This window comes from Pongo abelii, chromosome 1 (genome assembly GCF_028885655.2).
Source record: "Pongo abelii isolate AG06213 chromosome 1, NHGRI_mPonAbe1-v2.0_pri, whole genome shotgun sequence".
Classification (NCBI taxonomy): domain Eukaryota; kingdom Metazoa; phylum Chordata; class Mammalia; order Primates; family Hominidae; genus Pongo; species Pongo abelii.
Genome location: NC_071985.2, coordinates 23,420,116 through 23,442,268, shown reverse-complemented (window position 1 = coordinate 23,442,268; position 22,153 = coordinate 23,420,116). Strand labels below are relative to the sequence as shown.

The 22,153-nt window shown below is 43.4% G+C and overlaps 1 protein-coding gene and 1 pseudogene across 2 annotated transcripts in view; both read right to left on the bottom strand.

Moving 5' to 3' along the window:
• The window catches only part of ACBD3 (acyl-CoA binding domain containing 3), a 43,899-nt gene extending 28,892 nt beyond the window's left edge, over positions 1-15,007 (bottom strand). Inside the window, exon 1 of one of the 2 annotated variants that reach the window (XM_063716399.1) lies at positions 14,654-15,007. In XM_063716399.1, the coding sequence (XP_063572469.1) occupies positions 14,654-14,939 (286 nt within the window). In that variant the 5' untranslated portion in view covers positions 14,940-15,007. The remainder of the gene's footprint in view (positions 1-14,653) is intronic. The other variant, XM_002809384.5, reaches the window with a different exon arrangement.
• Positions 15,008-17,122: 2,115 nt separating this feature from the next.
• Positions 17,123-17,475, bottom strand: LOC112129074 (large ribosomal subunit protein eL34-like; annotated as a pseudogene).
• Between the last annotated feature and the right edge of the window lie 4,678 nt (positions 17,476-22,153).

Sequence of the window (22,153 nt, the reverse complement as noted above, 5' to 3'; positions counted from 1 at the left end):
ATCTCGACTCACTGCAACTTCCGCCTCCCAGGTTCAAGTGATTCTCCTGCCTCCGCCTCCCCAGTAGCTGGGATTACAGAAGTGCACTACCACACCTAATTTTTTTATTTTTAGTACAGATGGAGTTTCACCATGTTGACCAGGCTAGTCTCAAACTCCTGACATCAGGTGATCCGCCTGCCTCAGAGTCCCGAAGTGTTGGGATTACAGCATGAGCCATCATGCCTGGCCAAGAATAATTTTCTTCTAAATTATTTCTGGTACCATAAACGTTAAATGTAGTTAGCAGGAAAGTAATAAGTACCACTAACTGCACAGACACAAAAAGCCTTGTAGAAACTCAAAAGTCTTTAACCAGGGCACTATTCCTAAAGGAAAGTTCTATTTCAGTCCTCCCAGAAGGGAACACAGGCATCATCCTTGGCTCTTGCACTCATTAATTATTACTATTACAAAGTTATTTAATTCAATCAATTTTGGAATTCTGCTTTCTATGGCAAACAAAACCAAAAACAAATTCTGCTTGGAAAAGAAAACATGCAGATAAACCTCCAGTTAAACATGATAGATTGAACACACACAATTACCTCTGATCCTTAATGAAATCCCACTAAAAGGAATAAGGAAGCCAATTTAGAGAACCCTGGAAAGGGCCGAGTGTGGTGGCTCACGCCTGTAATCCCAACACTTTGGGAGGCCAGGGTGAATGGATCACCTGAGGTCAGGAGTTCGAGGCCAGCCTGACCAACATGGTGAAACCCAGTCTCTACTAAAAACGCAAAAATTAGCTGGGAGTGGTGGTGCATGCCTGTAATCCTAGCTACTTGGGAGGCTGAGGCAGGAGAATCGCCTGAACCCGGGAGGCAGATGTTGCAGTGAGCCAAGATCGTGCCACTGTACTCCAGCCTGGGCAACAAGAGCAAAACTCTGTCTTGGGGAAAAAAAAAAAAGAGAACCCTGGAAAGGTTCACAAACTGAAGGCATCAGGTTCTTTAAAAGCTGAAGTGTAGAAGAAAATAAGAATCTGGTTTAAAGTCTATATAAGATGTAAGGAGCCATCCTCCCTCCTACTGTGTTTGGCAACCCCAAGCAGGCAGATGGCTACCCTGCCCCTACTCAGTAGAGGGCTGGATATTTACTACAGAAAGTAAATCAGGGATGCTCCAGATGTTAGGACACTTGGCTTAGAGTATACTATTAGATTAATGAAATGTTTCCCCAGTAAATGGTAAGTACCTCCCACTCATCCCCACTTCTCCTGCCTAGTTCCTGAATGTTGGCAACCAGATTCATATATCCCATGCAGGAGATAGGAGTATTTTCTTGAAAAACTGGCCCCAAATAAAGACCTACAGACACTGATTTGAAAGATGCTGATATTTGAGGGTTCTTCTACAAAACTTCCATCTCATCACCTTAGAAAAAAGGTTTCTACTTTAATGTTACAATTAGGTGTTCTGTACCTTATCCTTTAACATGAAATACTCAAGGATCACCAGACATTTGAGGAAAGCTTCCAACATGGAAACAAAAAAACTAAAATAAATTTTAACAGTGAAATAACATTCAAAATTTATAGTCAATATCCTCAGAAACAGAAGCTAATGCATCCATGAAGCAAAACCAGATACTTAAAAAAAAAAAAAAAAGACAATTCAGAGAAAAAAGAACTCTTGGAAATTAAAAATGTAAAAAAAAAAAAAAAAAAAAAAAAATTAAAAAATCTAGAAGATGGAGCTGAGGATATTTCCTAGAAAATAGAGCAAAAATATAAACATGAAAAATAGGGAACAAAAGCTAAGAGAATTAGCAGTTTAATCCAAAAGATCGATTATCAGTACCAAAGAGTGAAAACAGAGAAAATTACCAAAGAAATATGGCCGGGCACAATGGCTCACGCCTGTAATCCCAGCACTTTGGGAGGCCGAGGCAGGCGGACCACCTGAGGTCGGGAGTTCGAGACCAGCCTGATTAACATGGAGAAACCCCATCTCTACTAAAAATACAAAATTAGCCGGGCACATGGTGGCACATGCCTGTAATCCTAGCTACTTGGGAGGCTGAGGCAGGAGAATTGCTTGAACCCAGGAGGCAGAGGTTGCAGTGAGCCGAGATCACACCATTGCACTCCAGCCTGGGCAACAAGAGCGCAACTCTGTTGAAAGAAAGAGAGAAAGAAAGAAAGAAAACAAGAAAACAAGAAAATTTCCCTGAAATGAAGGGCCCAAGTTTCCAAACTGAAAAGACTATCAAGTATTCAGCAAAATCACTGAAAACAAACAAGGAGACAATAATTCTCTAATTTTTTAACATGGAGATTAAACAGGAGATCCTACATACTTCTAGAAAGAAAAACTGGTCACATACACAAGATAAAAAATCAGAATGACTATAGACTTCTTGAGAATATGAATATTGCTGAGTGCGGTGGCTCACGCCTGTAATCCCAGCACTTTGGGAGGCCAAGGCGGGTGGATCACAAGGTCAGGAGTTCAAGACCAGCCTGGCCAAGATGGTAAAACCCCATCTCTACCAAAAATACAAAAATTAGCTGGGTGTGGTGGTGGGTGCCTGTAATCCCAGCTACTCGGGAGGCTGAGGCAGAGAACTGCTTGAACTGGGAGGCGGAGGTTGCAGTGAGCTGAGATCACGCCACTGCACTCCAGCCTGGGTGACAGAGCCAGACTCCGTCTCAAAAACAAACAAACAAACAAAAAAAGAATACTGAATGCTAGAAAACAATGAGCAGTGGCTCAGGCCTGTAATCCCAGCACTTTGGGAGGCCAAGGCAGGCGGATCACCTGAGGTCAGGAGTTCAAGACCAGCCTGACCAACATGGTGAAACCCTGTCTCTACTAAAAATAAAAAAAAAAATTAGCGGGGCATGGTGGCATGTACCTGTAATCTCAGCTACTCAGGAGGCTGAGACAGGAGAATAGCTTGAACCCAGGAGGCGGAGGTTGCAGTGAGCCAAGATCGCCACTGCGCTCCAGCCTGACAAAAGAGTGAGACTCCATCTCAAAAAAAAAAGAAAAAGAAGAAAGAAAACAATGAATGGAATAATGCCTTCAAAATTCCGGAGGGAAATTATTTCCAATCTAGACTTTTATGCCCAATCAAATAAATCAAAAGTGACAGTAAAACAAACACATTTTTGGAAAGGCATGGTCTCATGTACTCTTTTCACAAGAAGATATTAAGGGGTGTGCATTTCCAAAGTAATGGAATAAATAAAAACAACAACAAAGGAAAATAAGTGATTCAGGGAAAACAGAATCTAACACAATAGGAAAAGGTGAAGGTAATTTCCAGGATGACAGTTGGGCAGCCAACTTAACTAAGTCTTACCACAAACACTAAGACTGGTTCAAGAATTTAAGGACATTTAAGATATATGTCTTTATAAAAAGGTTTGCACAAGAACAAAAATGTAATCAAAGTGTATAATCTGTTTCAGCAATGAATAACATAAAATCAAACAGCAGACAACAATTTAACCACAAAACAAAATTAGGAGTCTGAGAGGAGGAAAGGAGAAAGAGAGATATAGACATACATTAGAATTTTTTTCTTTTAATTAAAACAGCAGTAGGAAAATGGAAGCAAATACCAGAAGAAACAGTTAAAATAATGGAAAGCCGCCGCTTCTGGGGAGAGGGCCTAGGAAATGGGAAAATCACCAGAAAACAGGATGACTATTTTTCATTATAAATGTCGTAGTACAATTTCACCTTTTCAATTGCTCTGGTTTCCATTTTTAATAAAAAGGTAAAACGAATAAACTCATGCACAATTTCAGTAATCAGTTCATAAGCTACTACGACACAAGTGGTGGGCAGAATAATGGCTCCTCAAAGATGTTTAACTTCTGGAACCTGTGAATGTGTTAGGTTACTTGCAAAGGCAGAATTAAGGTTGCAGTTGGCCTTTTCCTGAACTACTCATGTGGGCCCAATGTAATCATAAGGGTCCTTATAAATGGAAGGGGAGAAAGAAGAGTCAGAGATTTGAAGAAGCTATGGTGGCTCTGAAGATGAAGGAAGGGGCATAAACAAAAGCTTGCGGCCGGGTGCGGTGGCTCACGCCTGTAATCCCAGCACTTTGGGAGGCCGAGGCAGGTGGATCATGAGGTCAGGAGTTCAAGACTAGCGTGGCCAACATGGTGAAACCCTGTCTCTACTAAAAATACAAAAATTAGCTGGGCATGGTGCATGTGCCTGTATTCCCAGCTATTCGGGGGGACTGAGGCTGGAGAACTGCTTGAACCGGGACAGGGAGGTGGAGGCTGCAAGGCTGCAGTGACCAAAGATCGCGCCACTACACTCCAGCCTGGGCTACAGAACAAGACTTCGTCTCAAAAAAAAAAGCTTGCAGGTGCTCTCCAGAAGAAACAAAGCCCTGCTGACACCTTGATGATTTTACTCCAACAGGACCTATCTCTAATCTACAGAACGGTAAGAGTGTGTGCGTGGTTTTTTGTTTGCTTTGCTCGTGGTCATATTTATTACAATTTTTTACACCTTCTTTAACAATAGTTGTGACCCTGGTGGTCTCTGGCAAGAGGGCACTCAGAAAAGCACGATTTAACTTTTGGTATTATGAGTGAATGGGAAATTACTATCATAAAAACTGTGACTATACGAATATGAAAAGTAAAATATACATGAAGAAAAAAATGCCTCAAGTTTTGTGAATACTGACTCACAATGTCAAATAATCAGCAAAATTATAAGGCTAATTATAAAGTTTATCTGATTCATGACTGTCAATAAGATAGTTTAATATTTCTTCTCAGTAAATTAAAAAAATATTTGTTAGTAGATAAATTGCTAGAAATTGCTTACTAACTGCTTTCGAAGAAACATGTCCAGCAACTTTGAGGAAAAAATGTGCACATTATTTTTAATCACATACAATCAAACATAATTGGTAATGTACTGAAGATTACATTCAGCAGTGAGTAACAGGAAACACCCACAATATTCCTGATATGAGGAAAGTGCTTATTCTCACATCAAAGTACTGGGTGAAACCAGTCACTGCACAATGCGGCAAAGGAACAAACTCCCATGTAACTGTTTTTTTTCTTTTTTTTTGAGATGGAGTCTTGCTTTGTCGCTTGAACTGGGACTGGTTCAAGTGGTCCCGGTTGATGCTGGAGTGCAGTGGTGTGATCTCGGCTCACTGCAAGCTCACTGCAAGCCTCCCAGGTTCACGCCATTCTCCTGCCTCAGCCTCGCGAGTAGCTGGGACTACAGGTGGCCACCACCACTCCTGGTATTTTTTTTTTTTTTTTTTTTTTTTTTTTAGTAGAGATGGGGTTTCACCATGTTAGCCAGGATGGTCTCCATCTCCTGAACTCATAGATCCGCCCGCCTCGGCCTCCCAGAGTGCTGGGATTACAGGAGTGAGCCACTGTGCCCAGCCCCATGTAGCTGTTTTTGACAGTACCATTGTAGCTGTCATCTTGAATCAGGAACAGTCAATACCAGTATGAACAGAGGAGTTTACTATACAAATCAGATCTTCTATCAATTTAATCCATAGACTATGGGAGTCAGATCATCAGAGGATATTCCCAACCATGAGAGTCTGAACAGGTTGTCCGGTACACATGTTAGGGCTTGCAAGAAAATCTTAAGTGCAGATGGATTTTTAGTATGAGTTGTTTTAAGCCACTATTTGTTTGTTTTTTTTTTTAGACAGGGTCTTGCTCTGTAGCCCAGGCTGGAGTGCAGTGGCACGATCTCACTCACTGCAACCTCTGCCTCCCAGATTCATGTGATTCTCCCACCTCAGCCTCCTGAGTAGCTGGGGCTACACGTACAAGCCACTAAGCCCGGCTAATTTTTGTGGGGTTTTTTTTGCAGAGATGGAGTTTCCCCATATTGCCCAGGCTGGTCTGGAACTCCTGAACTCAGTGATTCACCTGCCTCAACCTCCCAAAGTGCTGGGATTACAGACGTGAGCCACTACACCCAGCCCAAGCCAATAAATTTGTGGTAATTTGTTACAAGAGCAATAGGAAACTAACATGATATACAAAACACATTTTTTAGGCAATTAAAAACAGATAATGGGATCTACATTATGTTCTTACTAAACTTACAAGTATTTAACTTTACAGTTCAAATAGGACAGCATAATTTGATACCAAGTCCAAAGCTCTGAAAGATGACAGTTAAGTCCCTCCCACCTGAAATTAAGTATACAAAAGACTATTAGGGGCCGGGTGCGGTGGCTCACACCTGTAATCCCAGCACTTTGGGAGGCCGAGGGGGGCGGATCATCAGGTCAGAAGATCGAGACCATCCTGGCTAACATGGTGAAACCCTGTCTCTACTAAAAATACAAAAAAAAAAAAATTAGCCTGGCATGGTGGCAGGCGCCTGTAGTCCCAGCTACTCGGGAAGCTGAGGCAGGAGAATGGCGTGAACCTGGGAGGCGCAGCTTGTAGTGAGTCGAGATTGCGCCACTGCACTCCATCCTGGGCGACAGAGCGAGACGCCATCTCAAAAAAAAAAAAAAAGACTATTAGGCTCACACCTCAATTGCTATTTTATAGGAGAAATCATATTTTTTCTCTTCTCTCTGGAGGCAAAGGAAAGTACCAAATTATTTCAATGTCCCTTCTTGCCTTCATTTAATGAAAGAAGGCCATAAAATCTATGGCTTGGAAGGGATGTTAAAGATAGGTGATTGAACTGCAAACTAAATCTCAAATCCTCTCTACAATATCCACCCAGCAATTGCTAACCTATGCTTGAATACTTCCTGGTGATAAGAACTCACTGTCCCAAAGCAGTCTAATCCATATTTGAATAGCTGTGATTCTTAGCTCTTTATTCTGAGGTGGTATCTCTCAACTCCATCCACAGGGTTTATTTCCTGTCCTCAGCATTAACTAAAACAAATCTAACTAATTAGACCTCAAGAAAGTCACAAAATACGTATTGTGTTTGCCCTGAGTTCTCTATTCTCTTGGCTAAACATTCCCAGCTTAGTCAATCATACCTCAAATTTAAATTCCCAGCTCTGCTATTAAGTATATAACATGGACAAGTTATTTAATCTTTTGAAATCTGTTTTGTTATCAATAAAATAAATACTGCTCCTTAGGGTTCATGTGAGGGTTAGAAATGTGTTCCAAAATCTTGGTATAGTGCCTGCATAGAGCAGACACTGACTAAACAGCAGCCATTATGATAATAATGGCAGGGATTTGAATTCCCACTAGGTACAAGTTGCTCTCTTCTGAATGAGCTCCATTTTGTTTTTAACCCTAAAGGATGATGCTTCACACAAGTAGTATCCAGGGCTTGTTTGAGGTGTACTCCTTGGTGCAGAGGAGAGCAGGACTCTCTCTCTCTTTCCCTCATCGTAGGTACCATATTTCCACCAAAGCAGCCTAAGATCAAATCTGTTTTATTTCATGGCCATATCACACTGTTGCCTCACAGAGAATACACTTTGATTAAAATCCATCTTTTAGAAATATTAAAACTGGGCCAGGCGTGGTGGTTCATGCCTGTAATCCCAGTACTTTGAGAGGCCGGGTGGGTGGATCACCTGAGGTTGGGAGTTTGGGACCAGCCCGTCTCTACTAAAAATACAAAAATTAGCCGGGTGTGGTGGTGCATGCCCGTAATCCCAGCTACTTGGGAGGCTGAGGCAGAAGAATCGCTTGAACCCAGGAGGCGGAGGTTGCAGTGAGCCGAGATCGCACCATTGTACTCTAGCCTGGGCACCAAGAGTGAAACTCCGTCTCCAAAAAAAAAAAAAAAAAACAAATATTAAAACTGAAAAACCAACCGGGTGCAGTGGCTCACGCCTGTAATCCCAGCACTTTGGGAGGCTGAAGTGGGTGGATCATGAGGTCAGGAGTTCAAGACCAGCCTAGCCAACATAGTGAAACGCCGTCTCTACTAAAAATACAAAGATTAGCTGGGTGGGGTGGCACGTGCCTGTAGTCCCAGCTACTCAGGAGGCTGAGGCAAGAGAATCATCTGAACCCAGGAGGCGGAGGTTGCAGTAAGCCAAGACTGGGCCATTGCACTCCAGCCTGGGCAACAGAGCAAGACTCTGTCTCCAGAAAAAAAAAAAAAAGGATAATACAATGCAGTATTCCTGAATCAATGAGTAGGAAACACTCTGGGAATTGCCTAGCATATACTAACTGCTTAGTAAAAGTTTTAAGACTTCCCCTCCATTAACTCAAAACATCCATAATCAATTCTCAGAAGTACCTCCTTTTTAACAACATAAGCAGCCACAAAAATACCAATAGCCAGGCATTCTGCTAAGAGTTTATATATATAATTTCTTATAATTCATAAAACAACCCTTTAAGTACAGGAAAGCACAAAAAGTTAACAAAATTAAGTGGCAGAGCAAGGAAAACAAACACACCCTAAAGAGTGTTGACTCCAGAGCTTACCTTTCTAAATACTAATTCACAGTTGCTCTTGTATTAGTTAACTAATAAAACATCTGCTCCTGGGCATTGGCTACACTGTCCACCTCGTGAAAACTCATCAAGCTACACACTTAGTATTTGTGTACTTTAGTGCACTGCATGTGTGATAAAGGGAAGCCTCAGGAAAATGTTAAAATCACTTACACTAAAAACATATACACACTGGGCACAGTGGCTCGCGCCTGTAATTCCAGCACTTTGGGAGGCCAAGGCAGGTGGATTACCTGAGGTCAGGAGCTTGAGACCAGCCTGACTAACATGGTGAAACCCCGTCTGTACTAAAAATACAAAAATTAGCCGGGCGTAGTGGCATGTGCCTGTAATCCCAGCTACTCGGGAGGCTGAGGCAGGAGAATTGCTTGAACCCAGGAGGCGGAGGTTGCAGTGAGCTGAGATCGTGCCATTGCACTCCAGCCTGGGTGACAGAGTGAGACTCCATCTCAAAAACAAACAAACAAAAACAACAAAAAAACAAAAAACAACAACAATAAAACAACAACAACAACACATACACATCCCTGAATCCAGTCAAAGAAAGTTTTGGTTCAGCTCAAATTTAACATGAACTTGGTGGCTATAATTGTTTTTCTGTTTTATATCTGTCTCTCTTAGGTCTATATATCCTCCTACAGTATTACATACTTACGTCTAAAGGTAAAGATAATAAAAGGGAAAAAGAACTCTAATAGATGTTCCATAGTAACAAACTTGAAATTATCTGAGGATAGACCACTGAAGTCCAGAAGGCACACTAATTTTTTTTTTTTTTTTTTGAGACAGAGTTTCGCTCTGTCACCCAGGCAGACAGAGTACAGTGGCACGATCTCGTGTTCAAGCAATTTGCCTGCCTCAGCCTCCCGAGTAGCTGGGACTACAGGTGCCTGCCACGGCGCCCGGCTAATTTTTTGTATTTTTAGTAGAGGCGGGGTTTCACCGTGTTAGCCAGGATAGTCTCGATCTCCTGACTTCTTGATCCACCCGCCTCGGCCTCCCAAAGTGCTGGGATTACAGGCGTGAGCCACCGCGCCCGGCCCGAGGCACACTAATTATATATGTTTCCAATGAATAAATTACAGCTGTACAGTATTTTAAAACATTAACGAAGCCATTTATAAATGCTCTTGTAGTTGTCTGTTTAAAGACAAGAGGAAATGGAACCATTTCAGTTGTCCATTTGTTTGCTATCATTAATATAATTCTCTCCCAACATATAATACTCTGCTATCAGTAACATAATTGGGTATAATCAATAGCAATGCTAGTAGAATTAACTATTCCATAAAGAAAATGAGTCCAAGACTTACCTTCCAAATAACTGAGGGGCCTGAGGCAGGATCCTTAACTCAGAAATGGGGTTAATACCCTTACAGAAGGCCTCTTGGAGGATTAAACAAAATACTGTATATACAGTTTTTGGCATAGTACCTGAGATTTAGTAAACATCTACTCAATAACTATTGACAATTATTACTCTGAAATTTTAAATTAATGTAAACAATCTACCAGCTTAATGTAATACAGTAATAAAGTATTAGAGAAGGGAAAGTCCACCCCAAAGAACTCTAAAAACCAAAATACAATTCCCCAGGTCAACTCCATCCAAGAAGTAAAAAGTCCATAATAAAACGAACCCACTGGATTCCTGTGGGTCCTTAACCCATGGAGATAAGAAAACCTAGCTTAACACTGCTAAAATAGAACTGGACAACTCTGGCCGGGCGTGGTAGCTCATGCCTGTAATCCCAGCACTTTGAGAGGCCAAGGCAGGTGAATTGCTTGAGCTCAGGAGCTCAAGACCAGCTGGGCAACAAAGCAAGACCTCTGTCTCTACAAAAAATACAAAAATTAGCCAGGCGTGGTGGCTCGTGCCTGTGGTCCCAGTCACATAGGAGGATGAGGTGGGAGGATGGCTTGAGCCTGGGAGGCATAGGCTGCAGTGAGCCAAGATCGCACCACTGCCCTCTAGCCTGCGTAACAAAACCATTGTCTTAAAAAAAAAAGAATTGAGCAACTTTGCTCTCTCTTTAAAAACCTCCAGTGGTTCATCTTCTAATTTACTGACAAAAAGGCCGAACTATTAATATTTACATGGCCAGGCGTGGTGGTTCACGCCTGTAATCCCAGTGCTTTGGAAGGCCGAGGCGAGCAGATCATCTGGGGTCAGTTCAAGACCAGACTGGCCAACATGGTGAAACCCCATCTCTATTAATAATACAAAAATTAGCTGGGTGTGGTGGCACAAGCCTGTAAGCTCAGCTACTCAGGAGGCTGAGGCAGGAGAATCACATGAACCCAGGAGGCAGAGGTTACAGGGAACGGAGATCACGCCACTGCATTCCAGCCTGGGTGACAGAGCAAGACTCCGTCTCAGAAAACAAAAAATTACAATGGCATGCAAGTCCGTCCAAGAATTGAACTCAGTTACCTTCCCAACTCTCTCCATCAAACTGCTTTCTATTTTCAATTTTGCAAACACACATGCTTTGACTTTTCATGGCTTTCATGGCTCTTGGCCTTCCCCCCCTCTGGAATGGCATCTGCTCCCTCAGGCCTCCACACTGTATTGCAGTTGTCACTGGGTCCTTAACTCCTCTTTTGGATTCTAAGCAAAAGATAATGTACTATTCATTTATAGTTGTAACCTAATATAAAACTATCCATACTGAGGAGTTAATAATGTCCAAAATTTAGATGGTAAAATGCTAACTTACATTTACCCTTATCTCCATCTATTTTACTTTTACTGTCATAAAAAATTAAGAGTAGTTGACATAATCGATTCAGTCACTGGCCTATTACCACCCTGACAAGGATGGAATAAGAAACAGGGCTTGTCATTTCGAATCCAAGCTATTTGCAATGGAAAAATATATCCATGCTTTCAAGATTCATATTTATTCCACAGTGGAAGAGAAAATGTAATGTTCTTTCCTTTATTTATTTATTTATTTTTGAGACGGAGTCTCGCTCTGTTGCCCAGGCTGGAGTGCAGTGGCGAAATCTTGGCTCACTGCAAGCTCCGCCTCGAGGGTTCAAGTGATTCTCCTGCCTCAGCCTCCCAAGTAGCTGGGACTATAGGCGCCCGCCACCACGCCCGTCTAATTTTTTGTATTTTTAGTACAGATGAGGTTTCACCATGTTAGCCAGGGTGGTCTCGATCTCCTGACCTTGTGATCTGCCCACCTTGGCCTCCCAAAGTGCTGGGATTACGGGCAAAAGCTACCGCACCCGGCCGAAAATGTAATGTTATTTCTAATTCTCGTGAAATACTGGTACAAAACCATATAATAGCAATTAAAAGTCTTTGCAAGACTGACAAAACACCAAGTGTTCCACTAGAAAAATCCACACATTAAAACAAAGGTGCCAGGCACGGTGGCTCATGCCTATAATCCCAACACTTTGAGAGGCCAAGGTGGGCAGATCACCTGAGGTCGGCAGTTCGAGACCAGCATGGAGAAACCCCGTCTCTACCAGAAATACAAAATTAGCTGGGCGTGGTGGCACATGCCTGTAATCCCAGCTACTCGGGAGGCTGAGGCAGGAGAATCACTTGAACCTCGAGGTGGAGGTTGCAGCGAGCCGAGATCGCGCCATTGCACTCTAGCCTGAGCAACAAGAATCAAACTCTGCCTAAAAGAAAAAAAAAAACCAGGCTGGGCACGGTGGCTCACACCTGTAATCCCAGCACTTTGGGAGGCCGACGCAGGAGGATCATGAGGTCAGGAGATCGAGACCATCCTGGCTAACACGGTGAAACCCCTTCTCTACGAAAAATACAAAAAATTAGCCAGGCGTGGTGGAGGGCACTTGTAGTCCCAGCTACTTGGGAGGCTGAGGCAGGAGAATGGTGTGAACCCGGGAGGTGGAGCTTGCAGTGAGCCCTGAGATCGCGCCACTGCACTCCAGCCTGGGCGACAGAGTGAGACTTGGTCTCAAAAAAAAAAACAAAAACAAAAACAAAAAAAACAAAGGCAGCATTACTTGGCTCACTCCACATACATTCCATAACTCTTCTGACTGCTTTTACATCCTTCCCTTTCTTTTGTCAGTTAGTGTCTCATATACTAACAGTCTCCAATGATACATGCAGAAAGGTAGCTTTTAATTGCTACACAGCTATTTCTCCTTTTTAGTACCTGGATATTGCTTTGAGAACTTAATTTAGGAAGCGAGTGAACCACACCTATCAGTGTAGCTATATTCTCTAAGGTGACTAACACCTAGGCCCCAAGTTATAAGTTTCCCCAGGATTCCTACCACTCGAGACACGTTAAAATAATCTGTTAGGTTAAGACCACTGAATCTTAAATCTGAGACATCATATTTCATCGAATCCAGCTCCCTTTATACATATGAAACTGATTCTGGAAAAGTTAATTGTCTAGTTTACAAGGTAACTAGAATCCAGAGCTTCCTGACTCTCCAAACAATGCTAAGTGTACTACATGTTACAGTGTTTTAATCTTTCTTTTTCTTTTTTTTGAGACAGAATTTCACTTTGTCACCCAGGATGGAGTGCAGTGGCATGATCTCGGCTCACTGCAACCTCTGCCTCCCATATTGAAGCGATTCTCTTTTTTTTTTTAGACAGAGTTTTGCTCTTGTCGCCCAGGCTGGATGGAGTACAATGGTGCCATCTTGGCTCACTGCAACCTCTGCCTCCCGGGTTCAAGTGATTCTCCTGCCTCAGCCTCCCTCAGTCCTGCAACAGAGCAGGACTCCAGCTCAAAAAAAAAAAAAAAAAAAAAAAAAAAAAAGGAATTAGTTCATTTCTACACTTACTCTCTGCTACAATATACTTTACTGAAAAATAAGTTCCAAGAATAAAAATTTAAGATGGAATGTAGCTATATGAGTTGTACAGAAACCACCTGATTTTTATAAAGTGGTAATATATCATCACTACAGCAAACTCTAAATTCAAGCCGGTGATCTAAAAGTCAAATGATCCAAAACCCATTAGCCATTACCAATTCCCCAAGCTAGTTAGTACACAGAGGGCTCAACTCATTGTGCAATGACCACGAATATGTCATTGAATGTGAAATGATCAAATGTTCTGGAAAATTTATAAAACTTTCACTAGTTTGCACAATTAAAGTTATTTTGAGAAAAACAACTTCCGTGTGTATCATTACATTGAACTACTCAACTTCGGCTAGTAAAATATGTACTCCAAAAGGTACTCCCTCTGGGCAAAGTGTCATAAATATGCTGTTCTGGAATGTACGTGGAACCTAGCAACCACTTCTAAAGTTTCATTTGCTGATGTCCCTCCCTGTCCATTTGCCCTACAAGACTAAGTATCTTTAAGAATCAAACTAACGGGCTCTTCATCAGTTTTTCCCACTGACAAAAATCATGTGATTGGTCTCTCCACCATTTGCCTAAGTGAATCACCCAATTAAAAAAAAAAAATCCGCACACTACAATCTTGCTCTAAGACAAGAGACATTTAACAATTTATTATGCGAAAAGCACAGAACGTACTGTTAGGCCTTACTCTGAGAATTCACTCTTCCACATTGCTTACAATGTAAAATTTTAACCACCTAGAAGTTACTAGAACATAGTGGACATCTCTCCTCAAGAGTTTGACAAGCCGGAGGGGATGATGAGCTTAACACTTTACTTCCTCCTCTCTGCCACATCAATCTGCCAGGGGATCAAGTCCTATTCCAGTTTATGGTTCCCAAGAATGGCTGGAAAGGCTATGTATGGAACCTCTTGACAGATTTCTTCCATTAAGGGTAAAAATCGGCGACTCCTGATGTGATAAGCCATGGGAAACAGGAAAAGAAAAGCGTCAGTTAAAAAAATAATAATAATAAAAGGCAATCCCAGAATGGGATCCTTTGGAAGAAAGTGGGCTCATTCTTCCACCGGGGCTCCTGGAAATCCCAGAAGCTAAATCAGGTAAAATGTTCCGGTAACCTCTGGGAGGCGGGACATGACTGCTAAACCAAGGTTGCAGGCCCTTCAGGGGTGTGACCTAGTGGCCAAGCGGGTAGTGACAAACTTCGAGTACCGCCAAGGAGGGAACCCCGCTTGAGTCACCACAGCCCAGTATGAGTGGGTGAGGGCAAGTCTGGTCCAGTCACCCTGGGGACCACAGCCCATGCCGGGCTCCCGGGGCCGGGCAGAAGTGGCGGGGGTGGGGCTGCCCCGGCTCACCTTTGAAGAAGCGCAGTGCCAGGCCGTACAACTCCTCCAGGCCGAAACCCCAGCGCTGCTCCAGCCGCCGCGCCTCCTCCGCCGCGCCCCCAGCCGCCGCCTCCCCGGGCTCGGGCTGCTCCCCTGAGGCGCCCGGGCCGCGACCGGATCCGGGTGGCGAGGGCGGTGGCAGCGGTGGCGGCAGCAGCGGGGCGCCCTCCGCGCCAGGCCGCTCCTCCGGGTCCGGGCTGAGCGTGAGGCCGTCGACGGACACCTCGAGTCGCTCTGCGTTCAGCACCGCCGCCATCTCCGGCTGCTGCACCTCCTCAGCGGGGACAGGCGGCGGCCACGTATCGACTTCCTGCTGACCTCTGACCTCCGCTTACCGACACCGGAACTTCCGCTGCTGAGGAGGCTGGAGGGCTCCTGGAGAGGGGCTGAGGCCTGGTGCCCCACCCCCTCCGGAACCGTCAGTTGCGCTGGCTCCGCGACCACTCTTCAGGCTCCCCAACTCCCGTTGGTCCCGAACTCCCCTCCCCCCCCACCCCATCCTTTCCTATCCCAGTTGCTCCAGGTGGGCGGGTGCTACCACCCCCACCGCTCGGTTCGGTACTGCGGCTGTCAGTGCCCAGCAGGGGCGGGGTCAGTGGAGCCCCGCGCGGGGGTTGGAGCAGGGAGGATTGACGAGGTCGGCCAGCACCCAACCCTCGAGGTCAGAGGCCCTTCACATTTGCGGGGGCCTGCGTGGTTGGCAGAGCTCTTTTGCCCACCACCATCTCGTTTGGCCTTCACAGCAACTCTAAGGAAATGCAGGGCAAATTCCCAATTTTTTTAAAAGGGGAAACTGAGACTGCAGAGAAATTCAGTGACTTTGAGGTTGCAGATGGGGCTGATCCTGGTTTTGGAGGAAGCGCATCTCATACAATTTGTGGGGACCCTCATTAGGAAAGAGTACAAAAAGTTAGCGCAGAAGGGTAGGAAAGTGCATGTATATTTAGAAAGAGAAAGAAATAACAAATGACATTTTAAAAGTTAACAAAACCCACAAACATCACACACATAACCATAATATTTTCATTGACTGCCTGATATTCTTCTACAGGGCGTCTGAGAGCCCAGAAACCTATTTTTTTCTAAAAGATTGAAGTCGCCCCAGACATTATGTATATTCACCTGTGTTTCCAGACTTTGGGAGCACCATTTATGATCATTTTTCCCACCTTTGTTTTGGCCACGTACTTTTGATTGCCTTTTCCTATAACAATTATTTTGTAACTTTTTTTTTTTTGGAGACAGTCTTGCTGTGCCACGCCGGCTGGAGTGTAGTGGTGCAATTTCGGTTCACTGCAACCTCTGCCTCCCGGGTTCAAGCAACTCTCCTGCCTCAGCCTCCCGAGTAGCTGGGATTACAGGTGCCCACCACGACGCCTGGCTGATTTTTGTAAATTTAGTAGAGTCAGGATTTCCCCATGTTGGCCAGGCTGGTCTCAAACTCCTGACCTCATGTGATCTGCCCGCCTCGGCCTCCCCAAAGTGCTGGGATTACAGGTGAGAGCCACCGCGCCCAGCCTATTTTGTAATTTTCTATAAAGAAAAGAGAAGATCAGTCTTTTCTCCAGCATGGCTGATCAAATTTGTTTCTTAGTAATTGTTTATAAGTTTATTTCAGCATCACAACTCATTACTGATATTGTTACGTACTTTTTTAGGGTTATTGTTCAGTTTGGGAAATCTCAAGTTTCACAGATGTGCTATGAGATTTTTATGGCCGTTTGGCTGCTTCAGTGACAATTTTGTGTGTGGTTTTTACTGAAGCCCTAGAGAGTTTTTTTCTTTTTCTTTTTCTTTTTTTTTTTTTTTGAGACAGAGTCTCTCTCTGTCGCCCAGGCTGGAGTGCAGTGGTGCGATCTCAGCTCACTGCAAGCTCCACCTCCCGGTTTCATGCCATTCTCCTGCCTCAGCCTCCTGAGTAGCTGGGACTACAGGTGCCCGCCACCATGCCCGGCTAATTTTTTTGTATTTTTAGTAGAGACGGGGTTTCACCGTGTTAGCCAGGATGGTCTCAATCTCCTGACCTCGTGATCTGCCCGCCTCGGCCTCCCAAAGTGCTGGGATTACAGGCGTGAGCCACGCGCCCGGCCGAGAGTTTTTTCAGGACAAGATTTGTATTCCACATTCAGACAGGATCTGATCCATTACAGTGGATAAGACATACAACTTCACATACAGACAGACTCACTGTAGTAAAACTATAAGTTTATGTCCCATAAACATAGGGATTCTAATCTATTCCCTTTTGCATGATTCACATAAAAACAGAAAGAAGTATGGTACAGTTATAATTGCAGATATGACTTAGATTCTCAGTGAGTCAGAAACTTCATTTTGATTAGGCATTGAGAGAATTGATCCCTCTCCTTATAATTTTCCACTTCTGATGGTTGGAAGCATATTTTTAAGTCTTTTAATTACTCAAAAAACTTCATTTTTTTATTTAGCTTTCTGACCCTGTGCTTGTGCCTTCAACAGTCACAATGATTTTCTTTTCCTTGATAAGGAAAACATGCTTGATCCTGTCACAAACACATATAGCACATGTGGAACCACCATAGGCCCTGCTGACATGGTTTTTTGTGTTTTGGACAATCTCATAAGAACTTTGGGTCTTATAACACGAACCCCTTGAAGTCTGCCTGGGTACACACCACAGTAGATTTTGGTGCTTTCCCAGCCTTCTTGGTATAAAGGTAAGCAATTCTATTACCAGGGGTTCAGGACAGCCTAGTTTTATTAGAAGCTGTATTGTAGGAAAGCCTACAACAGTATGTCAAACGCTGGACCATTCTGTGTGCCTATAGACAACGTCCCCAGAAGAGGAAAAAGAATGGAAGAATTTTACTAGCTCTTTCTTTTCTTTCAAACCTTGTTGCTCCTCCACTACCCAAGTACTTCCTGTGTCAGGCAACATAGGGTTCCTTCGCCCTTTGGCCTTGCACTTTTGTGACATGGTGCTGGCTGAATTGACATAATGGGTAGTAGGTATATTCCAGAAAGCCATTCCTACACCCATGGTGAACAATAATTTAACAACATACAGAATTGACTGCAAACCACTTAAATGCATGCCACTAACCCCAAATTAAATGTATCCCTATTCATTGTCCCCTTAGCCAAATCCCCCACAAAGCCTATAGCCATTTCAATAACTCCTAACCAGAGGAGGATGACGAAGGGAAGTTAGAAAGGAAGACAGAGGTCTTAAATATCTTACTCTCAAAACTGTTACAGAAGCGTATACTGCTAAGGCCACTCTAAGCGCCTTGGGAGGGGCCTGTGTAAGCAAGGGGCCCTGAAGCTTGAGCTTCATTAACTTTATGGTAAACCCACTTCTAGTTGTAGAGGACTAAAAACTCTAATTCTACTGCTCGTTCTTCCCACTTAGCTTGGATCTTTATATTTAGCTTTCATTAGCTTAAAACTATGCATATTATGTGCCTAACCTTCAAAATGTTTTTTATATATATGTATATTCCCCTGTGTTTAGCTCAGTGTTCTACCTTTAACATTCAATAACTGTTGGGATGATAATGAGTAGGGTAAATATAACCCTTCTTCATGAAATAATAGATTCTGTTTTCCAAGTTTTCACAATAAGCATTTCTTCTGTAATCAGAAAAAAAAGGTTATTTTTTTAAAAAGTATACAATAATTATTAAAACCTGTAGAATATACCTAGGAAGGTAGGTAAAATATGGTAATTAATTAATTACATGGACTTTTTATACAAAAATTAGCTGGGTGTGGTGGTAGACACCTGTAATCCCAGCTACTTAGGAGGCTGAGGCAGGAGAATTGCTTGAACCTGAGAGGTGGATGTTGCAGTGAGCCAAGATCTCATCACTGCACTCCAGCCTAGGTGATGGAGAGAGACTCTGTCTCAAAAAAAGACATACATTAAAAAAATTATATGGACTTTTTTATTGTTTTGTAATTTAACATATTGAATAGGCTTGGAAAACACAAACATCCTCCAGACAAAGCATCTGAACCTCTTGCTAATAGAACCATCAAGGGCCATTGTGTAGGTGGTTGCCCTTAATGACTAAAAACATTAGGGGTTTACAGTGCGTCATGCCTGTAATCCCAGCACTTTGGGAGGCTGAGGCAGGAGGATTGTTTGAGCCCAGAAGTTTGAGAACAGCCTGGGCAGCATAGGAAGACCGTGTCTCTACAAAAAATAAAAAATTAGCTGGGCATGGTGGCATGTATTGGGAGGCTGAGGTGGAAGGATCACTTGAGCCTGGGAGGTCAAGGCTGCAGTAAGCCATGATGGCGTCACTGCTTTCCAGCCTAGGCGACAGAATGAGACCCTGTTTCTAAAAACTAAAATTAAAAAATTAGAGAATATAACTTCCCTTTAACAGTTCACTGTGGGAGATGAGTTCCAGACAGGCTCACCTGAATGTCTTATTAAACTGCAGATTTTGACTCAGTAGGTATAGAGGGAGGCCTGAGAGTATACATTTCTCATAAGCTTTCTGGTGATGCCGATGCTGCTGTCTACAGACCACACTTTGAATAGCAAGTCTAGGAAACGTGTTTTTCCCATGCTTTATTGAGTATAATTGTTGTATAATAAACTGCAAATATTAAAGTTTACAATATGATGAGTTTTGGCACAGGCATATACCTGTATAACCATTACCATAAAATAACAAACATCCATTACTGTTTTGTAATTCCTCCTTCCCCCAGGACTTTTCAATAGATCTTTGTTATAATGCACTTGTCACAGTAGAATCTAACTTATATAAACAGTTCAGCGCAACTATCTGTTTTTCTTTTCTTTTTTTTTTTTTTTTGAGATGGAGTCTCGTTCTGTCGCCCAGGCTGGAGTGCAGTGGCGCGATCTCAGCTCACTGCAAGCTCTGCCTCCCGGGTTCACGCCATTCTCCTGCCTCAGCCTCCCGAGTAGCTGGGACTACAGGCACCCACCACCACACCTGGCTAATTTTTTTGTATTTTTAGTAGAGACGGGGTTTCACGGTGTTAGCCAGGATGGTCTCAATCTCCTGACCTCGTGATGCGCCTGCCTTGGCCTCCCCAAGTACTGGGATTACAGGCGTGAGCCACCGTGCCTGGCCAACTACCTGTTTTTCTATATCCCTGTCTTTTATATGTGAGGAGGCACACAGATTGATCAAAAAGGTGTATTTTTGAAACCTTTCAAATATCTTCTCCATGTCTGTTCTTTTATAAAAGAGGATACTTTTGGGTGTTCTGCCTATGGTGTACCCATTCTTTTATTCCTTTACTTTCTTAATAAACTTGCTTTCATTAAAAAAAAAAAAAAAAGGATACTTTTCTTTTCTTTTTGTTTTTTTTTTGAGATGGAATCTCACTCTTTTGCCCAGGCCGGAGTGCAGTGGTGCGATCTCGGCTCACTGCAACCTCTGCCTCCCGGGTTCAAGCAATTCTCCTGACTGAGCCTCCTGAGTAGCTGGGATTACAAGAATGCACCACCAGCTGGGCGCGGTGGCTCACGCCTGTAATCCCAGCACTTTGGGAGGCCGAGGCGGTCAGATCACAAGGTCAGGAGATTGAAACCATCCTGGCTAACATGGTGAAACTCCGTCTCTACTAAAAATACAAAAATTAGCTGGGCGTAGTGGCGGGCGCCTGTAGTCCCAGCTACTCGGGAGGCTGAGGCAGGAGAATGGTGCGAACCCGGGAGGCAGAACTTGCAGTGAGCCGAGATCGCACCACTGCACTCCAGCCTGGGTGACAGAGCAAGACTCCATCTCAAAAAAAAAAAAAGAATGCACCACCATGCCCAGCTAATTTTTGTATTTTTAGTAGAGATGGGGTTTCCCCATGTTGCCCAGGCTGGTCTCGAACCCCTGATCTCAGGTGATCTGCCTGCCTTGGCCTCCCAAAGTGCTGGAATTCCAGGCATGAGCCACCGTGCCCAGCCAAAAAAAGGATACTTTCCAATCTGCAAACTTTGCTGTGTGAATTTCTTAAGCTCCATTCCATTCAATAATTTTCCAGATGAAGTGTTTACCATTTCTGAAATGCTTTCTGAAATTTAGACTTTCCATTTATTCTCTCCACATATTTTCATCTTTTCTGTAAATATCGTGGATCACTAGACAGGGACTGAGTTCAACTTTTTGTTTCCTGCTTTTTCTGGTGAACTAATATCAGTACTCAGTAAAGTTTTGCAGTTAGTCTTATTTAGTAATGCAGTACCCTTTAGTAGTGAAAATTATTTTGTACTCCTTGACTGCAAGCACTTAGAGAGCAAGGGGCATTTCCCTGGACTTCCACAGTCCCTAGCACAGGATAGGAAACATGGTAGGCACTCGAATGTTTTACTGAGTGAATGAATGAAGGTGTAATTACAGTATTATGTACAATATCAGTTCAGCTCAACATACATGTAAGGAGTGCCTTGTATACCAGGTATTTTATTTTATTTTATTTATTATTATTATTATTATTACTATTTTTGAGACGGAGTCTCGCTCTGTTGTCCAGGCTGGAGTGCAGTGGGATGATCTAGGCTCATCACAACCTCCACCTCCCGGGTTCAAGCAATTCTCCTGCCTCAGCCTCCTGAGTAGCTGGGACTATAGGTGTGCACCACCATGCTCAGCTAATTTTTGTATTTTTAGTAAAGACAGGGTTTCACTATCTTGGCCAGGCTGGTCTCGAACTTGACCTCGTGATCCACCCGCCTTGGCCTCCCAAAGCGCTGGGATTACAGGCATGAGCCACCATGCCTGGCCATATACCAGATATTTTAGGATACAAAGGTGAGTGCTGTGGTATCTACACCCAAGGTGTTTATGGTCCAGTAGGTGAGACTGTGGCAAAAGCACCAAATTAGGGCCAGGCTTCCAGTGCTGGAATTTTACTTATCTCGTGACCTTGAGCCGGTTACGTTACTTCTGTTTCCTCCTTTATAAAATGGGAATAATAATACTATCCCCCTCTTAGGCTGTTGAGAGGACTGAATCTATGAATACTGTACATGTAAAGCACATAGAAAAGGACCTGTTTGAGGCTAGGCACAGTGGCTCACACCTGTAAACCCAGCACTTTGGGAGGCCAAGGTGGAAGGATCACTTGAGGCCAGGAGTTCAAGACCAGCCTGGGAAACACAGCAAGACCCTGTCTTTACAAAAAATTTCAAAAATTAGCCAGGTGTGGTGGTGCACTCCTGTAGTCCTAGCTACTCAGGAGGCTGAGGTAAGCGGATATTTGAGGTTATAGTGAACTATGATCATGCCACTATACTCCAGCCTGGGCAACATAGCAAAAAGGACTAGCCTGACACATACTGGGCCTTTAGTAAATTTTGTCCACTATTATATACAATGTTCCCTTACAATGTAAAAGAGAGTTTGCACACTTGGGGCTCCCAAGAGAAAGCCTACCCACTAGTATCTTTTATTTGGCTTGGAAGAATTAGCCCCTATAATGCTTTAAATTTGAATTGGTTGCTAGCATTTTAAA